This window comes from Danio rerio, chromosome 18 (assembly GCF_052040795.2).
Source record: "Danio rerio strain M-AB ecotype USA chromosome 18, GRCz13ab, whole genome shotgun sequence".
NCBI classification, from domain to species: domain Eukaryota; kingdom Metazoa; phylum Chordata; class Actinopteri; order Cypriniformes; family Danionidae; genus Danio; species Danio rerio.
Window position 1 is genome coordinate 34,723,010 of NC_141038.1, and position 16,991 is coordinate 34,740,000.

The 16,991-nt window shown below is 49.8% G+C and overlaps 1 protein-coding gene across 5 annotated transcripts in view; it reads left to right on the forward strand.

The window, feature by feature from the left end:
- Positions 1-16,991, forward strand: part of dhx36 (DEAH (Asp-Glu-Ala-His) box polypeptide 36) — a 237,013-nt gene that overhangs the window by 131,662 nt on the left and 88,360 nt on the right. For all 5 annotated transcript variants that reach the window (XM_087292499.1, XM_087292498.1, XM_087292500.1 and 2 more), the window contains one exon: positions 16,048-16,191. In XM_087292499.1, the coding sequence (XP_087148625.1) occupies positions 16,048-16,191 (144 nt within the window). The remainder of the gene's footprint in view (positions 1-16,047; positions 16,192-16,991) is intronic.

Sequence of the window (16,991 nt, forward strand, 5' to 3'; positions counted from 1 at the left end):
TTTAGATGGAAATAAATGAAGACCGCGTTTAGTAACACCTACTCTAAGTCTAACATTTGTACTGTGAAAAACCAGAAGTCTTAGAGAATATATTAATAATAGTAATAACAGTAATAACAACAACAATAATAATAATAATAATAATAATAATAATAATAATGGCAATTTTATTAATTAATTAATTCAATTAATTTTTTTTTTATTAAGAGCTATTCTCCTGACATGTGAACATTAGCAAGTCATTGTCACAGATCTTAAGATTAGTTCCATCAGTATCCAAAAGTTAAAATCATGCTGCAGCCAAGTGACAATAGACCTATCTAATTAAAATTCAAGAGACTAACACACAGCTTTATAACAGGCTTTAAAGGGCACCCATGATACAACATCAACTTTGGAAGTTTGGACAGAACGTTCGAGGTTACAGAAGTAACCCTTCGTTCCCCGAGGAGGGGAACGGAAGTGCTATAAGTGGATTTGATCTTTGTGAAAAATCCACGAAATGGGAGGATTTGGATCAGAAGTCGCTTGTCTGGAGAGTATCGAACAGGCCAATGAATTAAATGAATTGGCAGCGTAAGCTTGCGCAGATGTGCTGCATTGCCAATTATCTCAGCATATAAGCACACCTGGAGCGAGCAAACGCGATCCTTTTAGCTTCAGATCCTTTCTGAGTGAGTCGATGAGGGTTCCTCTTGCTATTCAGCACTTCAGAGCAAACGAGTGTCTCCCGGTCCAGAGTGGGTTTTCGCAGCGGCAGACGGTCGAGCTAGGTTACTCCCTTGCCTGCGGTTCTTTGGGTCCGGTCCTCCAGAGCGGTGCGTATTGTTGCAATTTTCCTAAAAGAGCAACACAGTCGTGCAGCACGTCCTTTTCAGGATGGCGCTCCGACTGTGCGTTTCTGGATGCGGGGGTTTCCTGGCTCCGGATGATGGACACGATCACTGCATTGCATGTTTGTGGGTCCAGCATGTTAATGCGGTGCTCGCGGGCGGTTCATGTCATCATTGCGATGCCATGACCGTTGCACAGCTAAGATCGCGGCTAACTTTCATAAGAGAGCGAGCCACCCTAGTTGCCTACTGTTCTAAAAAAGCAGCGGGCGATCGGGCAGATCTGAGGGTTCCAGTGGGAGATAATCCGCCGCCCACGGGCTCGCGGACCTCTCGCTCCTCACAACGCTCCATCCAAGCTTCGGGCAGTGGGAGTGATCCGTCTAACCAGATGGTAGCTCTCATGCTCGCTGACACCGTAGATCCGATGTTCTCCGCGGCATCGGAGGGTGGGCCTTCACTGTCCGGCGGAGATCCGGACCCTCTCGCCCCCTCCGGGTGCCGTCAAATTGGATCCTGAAGCGGACATGTTAGCCGTGCTTTCCCGGGCTGCTTCGGCAGTGGGGTTGGAGCTGGTTCATCCCCCAGCTCCGCGGCCGGACCGACTAGATGGGTGCTACGTAGAGGACCAGAAGGCGAAGCCTTCGAAGCCTCTCGTCCCCTTCTTCCCGGAAGTGCACAGTAGGCTCACGCAGTCTTGGAGGGCACCTTTCTCTGCCCGTGCTGCGTGTCCCTCCACCCTCACCGCCCTTGACGGCAGAGCTGCCAGGGGGTATGAGGCGATCCCGTCAGTGGAGCGCGCTTTCGCGGTCAATCTTTGTCCGCGTGGTGCCTTTACGTGGCGGGGTTTGCCCCGCCTCCCGTCCAAACCCTGTAGGTTGTCTGCCTCCCTCGGAGCCAGAGCTTATAAGGCTGCGGGCCAGGCTGCTTCTGCTTTGCACGCGATGGCCACCAACCAGCGATACCAAGCGCAGGCGCTGGCCGAGCTGCACGAGGGCGGGTCTAACCCAGGCATACTACATGAGCTGCGCACCGCGACCGACTATGCTCTTCAGACTACTAAGTCCGCCGCGTGTGCGCTGGGGAGGACGATGTCCACACTTGTGGTTCAGGAACGCCACCTCTGGCTAAACCTGGCCGATATGCGCGTTGTTGACAAAGTTCGCTTTCTTGACTCGCCCATATCCCAGGCTGGCCTGTTCGGCGACACCGTCGATGAATTCACCCAGGAATTCAAGGCAGTGAAAGAGCAGTCGGATGCGATGGGCAATGTCATCTATCGGCGCGGCCAAGTGGGCGCGGCGTACACCTCGAAAGCAGGCAGCCCCCCCTGCCCAGGGCGCTGTTAAGTTCGGTAAACGGACCGTGAAGCGTCCCTGAGTTAGGCCATGCGGAAAAGAGGAAACTTTCTCTTTCCCCGCTGGAGGGCAGGGCCCCGATAACAACGGTACTTTTCAGTGCCACCAAAACATCAATGAAAGAGCACTTTTCCCCTTCCCTGGATGTGACAGCACGATCTCAGCCAGTCCGGGACAAGCTGCCTTCCGGCTCGCAGATTCTACGTGCTTCGCCAGTGGCTCACGAGCGCTGGGGGGACGGTCTCCCTTCCCTTAGCTCTCCAGCCCCCTCTCCGGAGTCAGGGTGCGGAGCCAGAGCGAATCGCTCTCCTCCAGCTCTTCCGCGGGACCCTCGTGCTTCCTGGATCAGCACACCCACTCCGCGCTGCCCCTCCGCTGGTACGTCAGCGATTGTAGCGATGACTCCATTAGCGAGGGCTCTGCCTGCCTGGCGTGGGCCAGCCCCTCGCGGTGGCTCATACGCACAATCAGACTGGGTTACGCGATTCAGTTCGGCCCCCCAAGTTCACGGGCGTGTATCTCTCCAGGGTCAACCCCCTGTCCGCCCCTGTCTTGCGAGAGGAGATTGCTGCCCTCCTGGCGAAGGGTGCAATCGAGCCAGTTCCTCCAGCCGAGATGGAGAGTGGGTTTTACAGCCCATACTTCATCGTACCCAAAAAGAGCGGTGGGTTACGACCAATCCTAGATCTGTGCGTTTTGAACCGCTGTCTGCACAAGCTGCCGTTCAGAATGCTCACGCAGAGGCGCATTCTCCAATACGTTCGTCCTCGGGATTGGTTTGCAGCCATAGACCTGAAGGACGCGTATTTCCATGTCTCCATTCTTCCACGCCACCGCCAATTTCTGCGGTTTGCGTTCGAGGGTCGAGCGTGGCAGTACAAGGTCCTCCCCTTCAGGCTTTCTCTGTCTCCGCGGGTCTTCACCAAACTCGCGGAGGGTGCCTTAGTTCTCCTTTGGCTCGCGGGCATCCGCATACTCAATTATCTCGACGACTAGCTGATTTTAGCTCCCTCCCCTGGCGGATCCCCTTGAGAGAGGACCTACTCTCTCAGGGACATTGCACCATCTGGCACCCTCGCCCCGATCTTTGGAATCTCCACGTGTGGTCCTTAGACGTGAAGAAGACTTAGGTAACCTACCGACTGCGGTGGTTATTACCATCACTCAGGCTAGAGCCCCCTCCACGAGGCGTTCCTACCACCCCCTTTAGAGATCAGGTAGTGAACCTGCAAGCGCTGCCCCCGGAGGAGGCAAACCCAGCCCTTTCTATACTTTGTCCAGTTCGCGCTCTGCGCATTTATGTGGACCGTACTCATAATTTTAGATTATCTGAGCAGCTCTTCTTCTGTTCGGTCGGCAGCAGGGAAGTGCCGTATCGAAACAAAGATTATCCCACTGGATTGTGGATGCCATTTCACTCGCTTATTCGAGTCGAGGTCAGCCGTGTCCCCCGGGAGTGCGTGCACACTCCACTCGGAGCGTTGCATCCTCTTGTGCGCGTGCACGCGACGCCTCTCTAACAGACATCTGTAGAGCTGCGGGCTGGGCGACACCCAACACATTTGCAAGGTTTTACAATCTGCGAGTGGAGCCGGTTTCCTCAAGGGTATTAGGTAACCCTTTGGTGATTGAGGACACAACTCGGTAGGGTGTTGAGACACGCTTGCTGCGCCATTTTCCCTAACACGGAGATATGTGCGCTTTTTTATCTGTCAGTAAAGTTCCCCGTCAGGTGAGCCCTGCAGATTCCTCCGTGGCCCCCAGCACTGACTCAGCGGAGGAGTCACTTGCTGGCCCACTACGTTGTAGGTCTGCCCGCTGGTCAGCCCGCGTTTTCGGTATAGGTACCTGCTATGCGTGATCCCCACTAGGCGATCCCATATGCTTATTCCGCCACGGTTAAGTCCCCCCCCTGGGCGGACCCGTGTCTTCCCTCTCCGCTAACCACTCTTTTGCTATGCGTACTCCCCCTTTTTAGGGCTAGTCCTTATGTAAATTCTGCCATCTTTCCCCCCTTGGGTAACAAATGGCCTCCGCAGCGTCCTCCCTATCGGGATTGCACGCTTCGCACCGTACTGTCGTATTTTCCTAGAATTATCTAGATGCTCACGACTTCCTAAAAAAAATATATCTAAATCCGTAAGACTTCTGTTGAAGTAGGATAAATTAGGGCTTGGGACACGTTGGAGGGCCGCGCCTTCCATGATGTGGGTGCGTCACGCTTGCTTGACTATCCCCTCATCGGGGGCGTTGGTAAGGTGCAGTCATTATGGCGCTTTCCATAGTTCCCCTTCGGTTGGGGAACTTCAGTGCCATGAATGGGAGGATTCGTATCAGAAGCCGCTTATCTGGAGAGTATTGAACGGGCCAATGAATGAAATTAATTGGCAGCGTAAGCTTGCGCAGGTGTGCGACATCTGCAATCATCTCAGCATATAAGCACACCTGAAGCCAGCAGACGCCATCCTTTTCGCTTCAGATCCTTTCTGAGTGAGTCGATGAGGGTTCCTCTTGCTGATCAGCACTTCAGAGCGAACGAGTGTGTCTCCCGGTCCAGAGTGGGTCTTCGCGGTGGCAGACGGTCGAGCTGGGTTACTCCCTTGCCTGCGGTTCTTTGGGTCCGGTCCTCCAGAGCGGTGCGTATAGTTGCAACTTTCCTAAAAGAGCAACACAGTCGTGCAGCACGTCCTTTTCAGGATGGCGCTCCGACTGTGCGTTTCTGGATGCGGGGGTTTCCTGTCTCCGGATGATGGACACGATCACTGCATTGCATGTTTGGGGGTCCAGCATGTTAATGCGGTGCTCGCGGGCGGTTCATGTGGTCATTGCGATGCCATGACCGTTGCACAGCTAAGATCGCGGCTAACTTTCGCAAGAGAGCGAGCCACCCCAGTTGCCTCCTGTTCTAAAAAAGCAGCGGGCGCTCGGGCAGATCTGAGGGTTTCAGCGGGAGCTAATCCGCCGCCCACGGGCTCGCGGACCTCTCGCTCCTCACGGTGCTCCATCCAAGCTTCGGGTGGTGAGAGTGATCCGTCTAACCAGATGGTAGCTCTCACACTCGCTGACACCGGAGATCAGATGTCCTCCGCGGCATCGGAGGGTGGGCTTTCACTGTCCGACGAAGATCCGGACCCGCTCGCCCCCTCCGGGCAGGTGAGCGCTGTCAAATCGGATCCTGAAGCGGACATGTTAGCCGTGCTTTCCCGGGCTGCTTCGGCCGTGGGGTTGGAGATGGTTTATCCCCCAGCTCCGCGGCCGGACCGACTAGATGGGTGCTACGTAGAGGACCAGAAGGCGAAGCCTTCGAAGCCTCTCGTCCCCTTCTTCCCGGAAGTGCACAGTAGGCTCACGCAGTCCTGGAGGGCACCTTTCTCTGCCCGTGCTACGAGTGCCTCCGCCCTCACCGCCCTTGACGGCGGAGCTGCCAGGGGGTATGAGGCGATCCCGTCAGTGGAGCGCGCTATCGCGGTCAATCTTTGTCCGCGCGGCGCCTCTACGTGGCGGGGTTTGCCCCGCCTCCCGTCCAAAGCCTGTAGGTTGTCTGCCTCCCTCGGAGCCAGAGCTTATAAGGCTGCGGGCCAGGCTGCTTCTGCTTTGCACGCGATGGCCACCTACCAGCGCTACCAAGCGCAGGCGCTGGCCGAGCTGCACGAGGGCGGGTCCAACCCAAGCTTATTACATGAGCTGCGCACCGCGACCGACTATGCTCTTCGGACTACTAAGTCCGCCGCGTGTGCGCTGGGGAGGACGATGTCCACACTTGTGGTTCAGGAACGCCACCTCTGGCTAAACCTGGCCGATATGCGCGACGTTGACAAAGTTCGCTTTCTTGACTCGCCCATATCCCAGGCTGGCCTGTTCGGCGACACCGTCGGTGAATTCACCCAGGAATTCAAGGCGGTGAAAGAGCAGTCGGATGCGATGGGCAATGTCATCTATCGGCGTGGCCGTAAGCCCGCTCCGCCCGCCGAGCCATCCACCTCCGCTGTTCCTCGCCGAGGGCGCCCGCCAACGAGTGCTGCCCCGCCCCCGCCTGCGCCTCCGGCCAAGCGGGCGCGGCGTTCACCTCGAAAGCAGGCAGCCCCTCCTGCCCAGGGCGCCGTTAAGTCCGGTAAACGGACCGCGAAGCGTCCCTGAGACAGGCCATCCGGAGAAGAGGAAACTTGCTCTTTCCCCGCTGGAGGGCGGGGCCCCGATAACAACGGTACTTTTCAGTGCCACCAAAACATCAGTAAAAGAGCACTTTTTCCCTTCCCCGGATGTGACTGCACGAGTTCTGCCAGTCCGGGACGCGCTGCCTTCCGGCTCGCAGACTCTACGTGCTTCGCCAGTGGCTCACGAGCGCTGGGGGGACGGTCTCCCTTCCCTCAGCCCTCCAGCCCCCTCTCCGGAGTCAGGGTGCGGAGCCAGAGCGAATCGCTCTCCTCCAGCTTTTCCGCGGGACCCTCGTGCTTCCCGGATCAGCACACCCACTCCGCGCTGCCCCACCGCTGGTACGTCAGCGATTGTAGCGATGACTCCATTAGCGAGGGCTCTGCCTGCCTGGTTAGCGCGGGCCAGCCCCTCGCGGTGGCTCATACGCACAATCAGACTCGGTTACGCGATTCAGTTCGCGAAACGGCCCCCCAAGTTTACGGGCGTGTATTTCTCCAGGGTCAACCCCCTGTCCGCCCCTGTCTTGCGAGAGGAGATTGCTGCCCTCCTGGCGAAGGGTGCAATCGAGCCGGTTCCTCCAGCCGAGATGGAGAGTGGGTTTTACAGCCCATACTTCATCGTACCCAAAAAGAGCGGTGGGTCACGGCCAATCCTAGATCTGCGCGTTTTGAACCGCTGTCTGCACAAGCTGCCGTTCAGAATGCTCACGCAGAGGCGCATTCTCCAATGCGTTCGTCCTCGGGATTGGTTTGCAGCCATAGACCTGAAGGACGCGTATTTCCATGTCTCCATTCTTCCACGCCACCGCCAATTTCTGCGGTTTGCGTTCGAGGGTCGAGCGTGGCAGTACAAGGTCCTCCCCTTCGGGCTCTCTCTGTCTCCGCGGGTCTTCACCAAACTCGCGGAGGGTGCCCTAGCGCCCCTTCGGCTCGCGGGCATTCGCATACTCGGTTATCTCGACGACTGGCTGATTTTAGCCCACTCGCGGGAGCAATTGATTGTGCACAGGGACGAGGTGCTTCGGCATCTCCGCCTACTGGGGCTTCAGGTCAACCGAGAAAAGAGCAAACTCGCCCCCGTGCAGAGGATTTCTTTTCTCGGGATGGAGCTGGACTCGATCACCATGGTAGCGCACCTCTCCGAGGAACGCGCTCGCCTGTTGCTGAACTGTCTGAGGGAGCTCGACAGCAAACTAGTGGTCCCACTGAAGTTCTTTCAGAGGCTCCTGGGGCATATGGCATCCGCAGCCGCCGTCACGCCGCTCGGGTTGCTCCATATGAGACCACTTCAGCACTAGCTTCACGATCGGGTCCCCAGACGCGCATGGCACGCGGGCACACACCGGGTCTCGGTTACTGCGCTGTGTCGCCGCGCCCTCAGCCCTTGGAACGACCCCTCGTTCCTACAGGCCGGTGTGCCTCTAGGACAGGCGTCCAGCCATGTTGTTGTTTCAACAGACGCTTCCAACACGGGTTGGGGGGCCGTGTGTCGCGGGCATGCGGCTGCGGGCCTCTGGAAGGGTGCCCAGCTGCATTGGCATATCAATCGCCTAGAGCTGTTGGCAGTGTTCCTCGCTCTCCACCGCTTTTTACCGGTGCTGGAGCGGCAACACGTGCTGGTCAGGACGGACAGTACGGCGGCGGCGGCGTATATCAACCGCATGGGGGGTATGCGCTCTCGCCGCATGTCTCAGCTCGCCCGCCGTCTGCTCCTCTGGAGTCACCCGCGGCTGAAATCGCTGCGCGCCATTCACGTCCCAGGCACGCTCAATCGTGCAGCCGATGCGCTCTCACGACAGCTGTTACGCCCTGGAGAATGGAGACTCCACCCCGAGTCTGTTCAGCTGATATGGGCGCGATTCGGGGAGGCCCAGATCGATCTGTTTGCTTCCCCCGAGAACGCTCACTGCCAGCTGTTTTTTTCCCTGACCGAGGGCTCTCTCGGCACGGATGCACTGGCCCACAGCTGGCCTCGGGGCATGCGCAAGTATGCGTTTCCCCCAGTGAGCCTGCTCGCGCAGTTTCTGTGCAAGGTCAGGGAGGACGAGGAACAGGTTCTGCTAGTTGCGCCCCTTTGGCCCAACCGGACCTGGATATCAGAGCTCTCACTCCTCGCGACGGCCCTCCCCTGGCGGATCCCTTTGAGAGAGGACCTACTCTCTCAGGGACAGGGCACCATCTGGCACCCTCGCCCCGATCTTTGGAACCTCCACGTGTGGTCCCTAGACGCGAGGAAGACTTAGGTAACCTACCGACTGCGGTGGTTAATACCATCACTCAGGCTAGAGCCCCCTCCACGAGGCGCGCCTACGCCCTGAAGTGGAGTCTATTCACTGAATGGTGCGTCTCTCGCAGAGAAGACCCCCGAAATTGCCAGATTAGTGTTGTGCTCTCTTTCCTTCAAGAGAAGTTGGACAGCAGGCTGTCGCCCTCCACTCTCAAGGTTTACGTGGCCGCCATCTCCGCTTATCATAGCGCGGTAGCTGGCGGCACCGTGGGAAAGCATAACCTGGTCATCCAGTTCCTTAGGGGTGCTAGGCGAATTAATCCATCTCGCCCCCCTCTCATGCCCTCTTGGGATCTCGCCCTCGTTCTCACGAGTCTGCGATCCGATCCCTTTGAGCCACTCGAATCAGTATCTCTAAGATTTCTGTCCCTGAAGACAGCTCTGCTGGTTGCGTTGGCCTCCATCAAGAGGGTCGGGGACCTGGAGGCATTTTCGGTCAGTGACTCGTGCCTGGAATTCGGGCCGGATTACTCTCACGTTATCCTGAGACCCCGCCCCGGTTATGTGCCCAAGGTTCCTACCACCCCCTTTAGAGATCAGGTAGTGAACCTGCAAGCGCTGCCCCCGGAGGAGGCAGACCCAGCCCTTTCTTTACTTTGTCCAGGTCGCGCTCTGCGCATTTATGTGGACCGTACTCAGAATTTTAGATCATCTGAGCAGCTCTTTGTCTGTTATGGCGGTCGGCAGCAGGGAAGTGCCGTATCGAAACAAAGATTATCCCACTGGATTGTGGATGCCATTTCACTCGCTTATTCGAGTCGGGGTCAGCCGTGTCCCCCGGGAGTACGTGCACACTCCACTCGGAGCGTTGCATCCTCTTGGGCGCGTGCACGCGGCGCCTCTCTAACAGACATCTGTAGAGCTGCGGGCTGGGCGACACCCAACACATTTGCAAGGTTTTACAATCTGCGAGTGGAGCCGGTTTCCTCAAGGGTATTAGGTAACCCTTTGGTGATTGAGGAGACAACTCGGTAGGGTGTTGAAACACGCTTGCTGCGCCATTCTCCCTAACACGGAGGTACGTGCGCCTTTTTTATCTGTCAGTAAAGTTCCCCGTCAGGTGAGCCCTGCAGATTCCTCCGTGGCCCCCAGCACTGACTCAGCGGAGGAGTCACTTGCTGGCCCACTACGTTGTAGGTCTGCCCGCTGGTCAGCCCGCGTTTTGGGTATAGGTGCCTGCTATGCGTGATCCCCACTAGGCGATCCCATATGCTTATTCCGCCACGGTTAAGTCCCCCCCCTGGGCGGACCCGTGTCTTCCCTCTCCGCTAACCACTCTTTGCTATGCGTACTCCCCCTTTTTAGGGCTAGTCCATAGGTAAATTCTGCCATCTATCCCCCCCTTGGGTAACGGATGGCCTCCGCAGCGTCCTCCCTATCGGGATTGCACGCTTCCCAACGTACTGTCGTATTTCCTAGAATTATCTAGATGCTCACGACTTCCCAAAAAATATATCTAAATCCGTAAAACTTCTGTTGAAGTAGGATAAATTAGGGCCAGGGACACGTTGGAGGACCGCGCCCCCCATGATGTGGGTGCGTCACGCTTGCTTGACTATCTCCTCATCGGGGGTGTTGGTAAGGTGCAGTCATTATGGCGCTTTCCATATTCTCCCATTCATGGCACTGAAGTTCCCCAACCGAAGGGGAACGTTCGAGGTTACAGAAGTAACCCTTCGTTCCCCGAGGAGGGGAACGGAAGTGCCATATTCCGTCGCCATAATGACTGTCCCTTAGCTGTTTGAAAGCCTCTTCAGCTTAAAAGGATGGCGTCTGCTGGCTTCAGGTGTGCTTATATGCTGAGATGATTGCAGATGTCGCACACCTGCGCAAGCTTACGCTGCCAATTAATTTCATTCATTGGCCCGTTCAATACTCTCCAGATAAGCGGCTTCTGATACGAATCCTCCCATTCATGGCACTTCCGTTCCCCTCCTCGGGGAACGAAGGGTTACTTCTGTAACCTCGAACGTTCTCCCATTTCGTGGATTTCCACAAAGATCAAATCCACTTATAGCACTGGAGTTCCCCAACCGAAGGGGAACGTTCGAGGTTACAGAAGTAACCCTTCGTTCCCCAAGGAGGGGAACGGAAGTGCAATACTCAGTCGCCATAATGACTGTCCCTTAGCTGTTTGAAAGTCTCTTCAGCTTAAAAGGATGGCGTTTGCTCGCTCCAGGTGTGCTTATATGCTGGGATAATTGCTAATGCAGCACACCTGCGCAAGCTTACGCTGCCAATTTATTTAATTCATTGGCCCGTTCAATACTCTCCAGACAAGCAGCTTCTGATCCGAATCCTCCCATTTCGTGGATTTTCACAAAGATCAAATCCACTTATAGCACTGGAGTTCCCCAACCAAGGGGAATTGTGTAGGTATAGTTTGTCCACAGTCATATTGGAATGAAATAAACAAGTCAAAAACGAGTCACTTTTTAAAAAAAATTGTTCTTACTTTAAAATAGGATCCAAATACTAGTAATTTTGAGGCTCACCACGGTGTGACGTAGGAGTGCGGTTTTCACTAAATAGATTGACAGGGGCATATTAACATGTCTCCTTAGTAACACATATAATCATATCCAAAAGACAGCACTTGCAAATAAACTGGGATTACAATATTTGTTCCAAGTCTCTGTGATAAGCTGCATCTTAAGAATCAGTATTACACGTTTAAAACATTTTTCTAATAGTGCTTGTTAGTAATAAAAAAAAGTCAAGTCGCTATGACCACAAATACGCTCATCTCCACAGCTGCACAGTGTTAGTATAATTATAAAAGAAGATCCTTCAATCTCGTTTTGTGGATGTTAAATCAGGTTTATTTTGTAAATTAGATCAACTGATATCCATATAGTAGTGTATATTAACTTGTATTCTGTCACATTTTTGTGCAATAACATTACAAAGGTAAACATGTGTGGTTTTGTGTACTGCAAACTTTGTAACACAATTTGTGTGCGACTCATAGCCGCAGAAGAGTCTTGGATTAATTAATAATAACATTGAATGCATGTACATTGATCTTCTTAATGAGATTTATATAGAAATCACATTTTGATTGCACAGAAAAAGATGGAATTGCAACCATACAGAAGTGTTTCAACAAATACATCAAATAACCATTTTACTGTATTATTTCTCGTAAACAGGAGATCTGCTTTCTTGGATTTTGACACTAGCCGTATTTCCACTGTCGGGCCAGTGCGAGCCAGGGCTTTTATCGGGCCAGGCCGGGCCAATCGCCCAGGAGGTTGAGCAGTGAGGCCGAAATTATGTCGCGTTTCCACTGTCGGGCTAGTAGCTTGCAGCTCGTCACGCAAACCCCGCCCCCAGAACATCCCCTGAATCGAACGTCACACAACCTAACCACTTCAGCGGGAATCAGGCAGATAAAGCACACCATCACATCATCACAAAATTATTAAAATTTGGACAACCAAAACAAACAAATCACACGTTACTGTACAGCAGTACATTTTATGTCTGTACGCACATGCCTGTGTGTTCTTATTCATCATATTCATTTACTCGCCGACCGACTATTGTCATCAAAATCCAGTGGTCTTGCTACTAACGGAGGGACCCAACGCAGGGAGCGCACACATCCATAATATAAAACCACATTTATAAAATTCTCTGTTAATAACTCAATATAAAATGTATTTTATAACAGCCTCAGTTAGACAGACGCTGTCCAACATTCAGCCCAAATGCCCAAATATATCTGTCGTTGCGCTCAGCAGCTATGCACTAATAAAGCTCTTCATGTATTTAAAATTTCCTTTTTTAATTTTACCACATCATATAAAAACATAAACACTTGTTTGAGGACACAGAACACATTTTGTATTTGCAATTTTCCCAGATGCGTCTGTAAAGTGTTGCGCAGCTGGAAGACAAAAAAAGGTTACCTAGTTTCTGCTTTCACTCACCCCAAAAATGCTCTGTTTGCACGATTTGATTAATATCATCATATCCAATTATTTTATAAACAATATTTAATACCTTCTCCGGTGTTTCTTATTTTTAGAAAATATTTAAAATCTTTTTATTAGACAGGCTTTTGAAAAATGAAAGTTTAGTATGGCTTTAAAACAATTTGATTTGTGTAGTACCTAATTGTTATATCTTGCTTTTGTTAGTTTTATATTAGTTTATTTATTTAATGTGATTTTATTGTATCCGATATTTGTAATTATTTAAATTATTTCAATGTAGCTTAGGCTATTTTATCAAGATATGACACTATTGTGTTGAGCCTACAAAAGTAGACACAAAATGTGTAAACTTTTGTCTTTCTGTTGTATTCATATTGTGTATTATCTCCAAATAAAATAAAAACAAAAGAAAAAAGCCGCGCAGCATCAACAGAGCTGTGAAAGGGAACGCTCTTTTGCGCGGTCTCACATTCACATACAGGCATCTAAATGCGCACAAACACACCTTTTAAAATTGACAAAAACTCTCGAAAACCTTTACTGTCTGCTGTGTCTTTAATATGGTGTAAAGATTATTATGCGTTATTCAAACAAGAAGGACACAGCAAAGAAAAGTCACTTATAAATTAAAACTTTATTATTTTATGCAACAGCCTTACATTTAAAAGGGAAACATAGGGGCGATCATATGCAAAAGACCTCAGCCTTTAAGGCTAGATATTTTATTTCCCTTATTTATTTATTTGGTTGGCGCATACCCGTGTGCGATCAGAAAACTGTGCCTGCCTCTCCTTTCACTCCACCCCGAAGACTCTTTGGCCCAAGGTATTCGACGACCGAAAAAGGCCAGCCGCTGGCCCCAAGAATGCCCCGCTTTGGCCGGATTAGGCCCCTGAAGTGACAGTGGAAACGCGACTGGACTTGGCTCGCCCTGGCTTGCTCACTTTAGGCGCAATAGTGGAAACGCAGCTACTGACTGCTGTTTATCTTTCATGACATGACAGGAGAAGGAGATATGCATCAGAGCCATAGAGCAAGATCTCTATTGATATAATACTCATGTGGGTACGGTGGGCAGAGGGAACCAGCTCATTTGCATTTAAAGGCACAGGCCATAAAAACTACAGCGTCTTCAGACTTCAAAATTCACATATTCAGAAAGGTATAATAAATGTTGTTTGTAAAGGTATGCTACAACCATAATTAAACACACCTGCATGTAGCTTTCTAGTGGTCTTGAAGATTTGTGTTTAGGTGTGCTTGATTGATCTGCAGAGACACCAGCCCTCAATGATCAAGCTTGCCTTTTCCTGCTTTAGAGGATTTGGATTTCAAAAATTATGCGTTTGTGTTTTATGTGTATGCTGATGCTTGTTAAGTATTCTATTCTTACCTTTCTGATTTAAAGTATTGTTCTAGTAGGTTCAAGAGAATATTAAATGGCTCCTAATTTACCCTTTTTACAAGATGTAACATACATCTTTGGTCTCTTTAGAGTGCATCTGTAATGTTTCAGCTCAAAATACCAATCAGATACCCTGCTGAATATGTAAAATTTTTTAGTAAAATTTCATTGTAGCTCTTTTGTTGCCAGTACCTTTAAATGCAAATGAGCTGGTTCTCCCCACCCACCATTCCCACATGCATGTCCTTTTATCCTGCATGTGTCACATTAACAGCAATCAGTGACAAAGACTGCAATTAAGCAGATATTAAGTTCAGAGTCATAGTATCAATTAAGTTTATTTAATCTATTCGTTGTGGAGTTTATCCAAGCCTTTCTGCAATGATGAGTCACACACAAATGAAGTTACCAAGTTTGCAGTACACATGCACAGACATTTAACTTTGCATTGTTTGCACATCTAGTTGAGGCAAATATGACAGGAAACAAGTTAAATTACACTTCTATTTCCATTATGCTACTGTACAAAAAACAAAAAAAACTGTTTTCACATCCACAAACTGGGACTCCTGCTAAGTGTTTGAAGCATCCCCTAATGCAGCTGTGGTGATTCTGGCGGATATTAATTGCACAGCGATTTTACTATTTTTATTACAAATATGCACTGATTTAAAAATGTTTTAAACTTTTAAAACACATTCTTGAGGTACAACTGATCACAGAGAATTGACACAGATATTTTAATTCCAGTTTCTTTGCAAATCCTGCTTTGTGAACATGTTTATACACATTACTACACAGACATGTTGTTTTTGGTCCTGTCAATCAATTCGGTGGGTGGGGAAAATCACGTTACGTTGTGGTTCGCTTTAAAATCAATTTGAATAAAATCCTATTTCAACATCAGAAATATAAAAAGCACTTATTTTTGATTAGTTTATTTTACTCCAATATGACTGTGGACAAACTATACCAACCCACAGTTCTGTCCAGCTTACAAATATTAATTTTGCTTCATAGCCTTTAAAAAATTATGTGATAGCTATGTATATTCTCAATAAACTAAAAACTGAAAAATTACAGACATATTTTATCCTCCTACTCTCCTCTCAGTCACATGGCCCATTATGCAGTTCATACTTACTCCTGAAAAGGTTCTCCACTATTCCCTGTTCTTCCCGGTTGTAAATAATGGCTCTCACTATGGTTTACTGCAGTCTTTTAAAATGGCTTTATAACCTTTTCCAGATTTGTAGATCACAAGTATTATTATTATTTTCTTTGGATCTCAGCATGTCTAGCTCTTGGGAATCTTTTGGTCTTCTTCATTTCACAAGGCAGGTCTTTTGTAAGGGATTTTTTGTTTGTTTGTTTGTTTGTTTGTTTGTTTGTTTGTTTTGTAAACTGATGTGGCAGTAATCAGGCCTGGGTGTGACTAGAGAAATTTTCACATGGGGCAAACCCTTTTTCACAGAAAAAGTGTTTTTTGTATTGTCATATTTAACTAATATTTAAATTTGTTGTTGGTTAATCAAAGTCTGATAAATATGCACAAAACAAAATCAGTAAGGGGCAAACAACATTGTATATACAGTGGAATATTGCACAGCTTTCAGTTAAACAAATTTGAGAGCCTGAAAGAACTGGTGTACAAATATGCATATGTACAGCAGTATATGTGTGTAATATTGTGTGTGGGATTATGGTAAAATAGTTTTAAAAAAAGCCATTAATTTTAAAGTGAAGAGGTGTAATAGAATCTATTTAAAAGTGCTTTTTTCATCTTCATCTTTAGTAAATTATTTTGTCTTTTCCCTGCTCAGAGTTGCTCCTGCTCTAAGACTCTGAGCTAAGTATTTATAGGGTGAATTATGAGTTCTCTAAGAGGACCCTATGAAACTTTATGAATCCAGGCCCCATTTTTTTTCTGTTCACACCGATTCATAAAGCTAGATATCAGAGTATACAATCATATTTAATTTAATGTCTTCTGGTAAAGTACATCATCACTGTCACTGTTATCAGTACATTGAGATAATTCTTTCACTTTTATTTTCTATCTCTTTCAGTATCACTATAGATGATGTTGTGTATGTGATCGATGGAGGGAAGATTAAAGAAACACATTTTGACACCCAGAACAATATAAGGACCATGACAGCAGAGTGGGTGAGCATAGCCAATGCCAAACAGAGGAAGGGCCGTGCTGGCAGGTATAGACCTTTCTCTCTTTAATCACTTTTAATGCTATGTGTTTTTCACCAATTTAAAGTGCCCATATTATACATGAAATAGGGTCATATCTTGGTTGTAAGGGTCTCCAACAACAGTCTAATATGCATGCAAGGTCAAAAAACACTTTCATGGTCTTATAATCTGCATTTATTTTTACCTAATTATCCCAGCGACTCCCGTATGAATCGCCCAGTGATTCATTTGTTCCCAAACCCCTCCTTAGCGCGAAGCTTATCTGCGCTGACTGGACCGATGACAGTCTGTCGCGATTGGTCGACTGCCTTCAGTCAGAGAGTAAAATGCCCAATAGCTAATCAGCAATATAAAAAGTAATCACAGTTCATACACGCTCGATAGTGTAGGCGTGGATTTTAGCTGCCACACACAAACAAAAACACACACACACACCTCCGGACGACAACGCTCCCGCTTCCGCCCGCACCCGCCAGGTTTTAGCCTTAGAACCCGCCCAGTTTTCTGCCCGCCGCGCCCGATCCCGCTAAAGAGCGGGGGAGAACACAACCAAAAATCACCCAGCTATACAGTCCAGACAGCCAAGATGTCTGTATAAACACACACACAGCACCAAGCACACAAAGCTCTCGCTCGCGCTCTCTCTCTCTCATACGCGCGCGTGCGCACTAACACACATACACACAAGCACCAAGCAGACACATCTTTCTCATTCAGACAGCCCGCTCCCGTCCCAAATCAAACCCGTTACCGACCGCTCCCGCGATTTATTCGGAAATTTATTCCCGCGCCACAGAAAACTGGC